Here is a 1,378-nt window from a genome sequence, read left to right on the forward strand (position 1 = left end):
TTTGTGGCAGAGTGCACGACGATGTCGGCCCCGAGGGTGAGCGGCTTCTGATTGATGGGCGAGGCGAGGGTGCTGTCGATGCACACTAGAGCCCCTTTGCGGTGACACAGCTCCGCGACGAGCTTAATGTCGATGCACTTGAGGTGGGGGTTCGTCGGACAGTCAGTGTAGAAGAGTGTCACCTGCATCATAGCCAAGCATCTCAGAGTCAGAAACGACCAACATACATTCATAGATCCCTTGATTATATATGTGTTATGGAAATTAACTTACGTCGCCATGGTCAAGAACGGCCTTGAGCGTGTCCATGTCGTTCAGCTCGATGAATGTCACCTTGATGCCCATCTTGGAGAGCTTGTCGCGGATGAAGGCGCGTGCCTCGCTGTAGCACTCAGTCGTGGTCACCACGTGGCCGGCACCGGGCAGTATGAGCGCAAGCAGCGTGGCAACGATGGCGTTCATTCCCGAGGACGTGACAAGCGTCGACTCGGCCCTCTCCAGTGCACTGATCTTGTCCTCTAGGACCTTCACAGTGGGGTTGCCGTAGCGGCCGTACTCGAAGCTGTGGCGCCGGCCTTCCTTGAACGCGATGAGGTCGCCCGAGCTCTTGAACCAGTGCGTCGTCCCGCTCACAATAGGTGTCGCGATCGAGTCAGTGTCCATGGCGCCGTTCTTCCCCATTTTCTCCCCGGCGTGAACCGCCAGGGTCTCATCTGAGAGAGTAGCATGTCGCTTCAGAGCCGTGGCGGCATCCTGCTGCACCACCGGCACAGGTTGCTCGGCGCCAGGGAGGGTGGCATCAAGGAGCGCCTCCGGGCTCAAAGCGGTGACACGCTTTGATGAACGTCGAGCGCGGAGCAGGCGGCGCTGCTCGATGGGCGAAGCCTTGTTGACGAGAGGAGAAGATGACCGCGCCATTAGTAATTTGTGGGGTCGACGAAGAGGAGTGAAAACAGGTGGAATCGAAGAGATTAGCCAGAGCTAGCAGCTGCTCGTTTGTGTTCTTGCTATCTGTGTATACGATGGTGGTAATATATACTGCCGATCGATCAGTCTGGCTCTGTGCGCGTCGATTCATATCTACGTGTCAGTCTACATATAATATCGTCCCACTACCACATGCCACATGTGGCATCAGTGCTCAGTCACGCAGGCGTGTAATTAAGCCGCGTGGTAATTAAGATGTACAAGTGGATCCATGATTAATCTACTACTATTAAATAAGGCATGTGATTAGTTAGCTGCAACGTGCCAGTAGACCTGGGCCACGACGAATCTAAGGGAAGTCTTAGGTCAAATCTGCGTGTTTACATCTACAACGCCGTACTGTGATCGATGCTGCGTTGGATTGGACAAGACCTCATCATTAAACAAAGAT

The 1,378-nt window shown here is 54.3% G+C and overlaps 1 protein-coding gene across 1 annotated transcript in view; it reads right to left on the reverse strand.

Moving 5' to 3' along the window:
* The window catches only part of LOC119346144 (probable cystathionine gamma-synthase 2), a 2,438-nt gene extending 1,437 nt beyond the window's left edge, over positions 1-1,001 (reverse strand). Inside the window, exon 1 of the mRNA XM_037615820.1 lies at positions 274-1,001. Within this exon, the coding sequence (XP_037471717.1) occupies positions 274-918 (645 nt within the window). The 5' untranslated portion in view covers positions 919-1,001. The remainder of the gene's footprint in view (positions 1-273) is intronic.
* Between the last annotated feature and the right edge of the window lie 377 nt (positions 1,002-1,378).

Source organism: Triticum dicoccoides, unplaced genomic scaffold (assembly GCF_002162155.2).
Source record: "Triticum dicoccoides isolate Atlit2015 ecotype Zavitan unplaced genomic scaffold, WEW_v2.0 scaffold40663, whole genome shotgun sequence".
Classification (NCBI taxonomy): Eukaryota; Viridiplantae; Streptophyta; class Magnoliopsida; order Poales; family Poaceae; genus Triticum; species Triticum dicoccoides.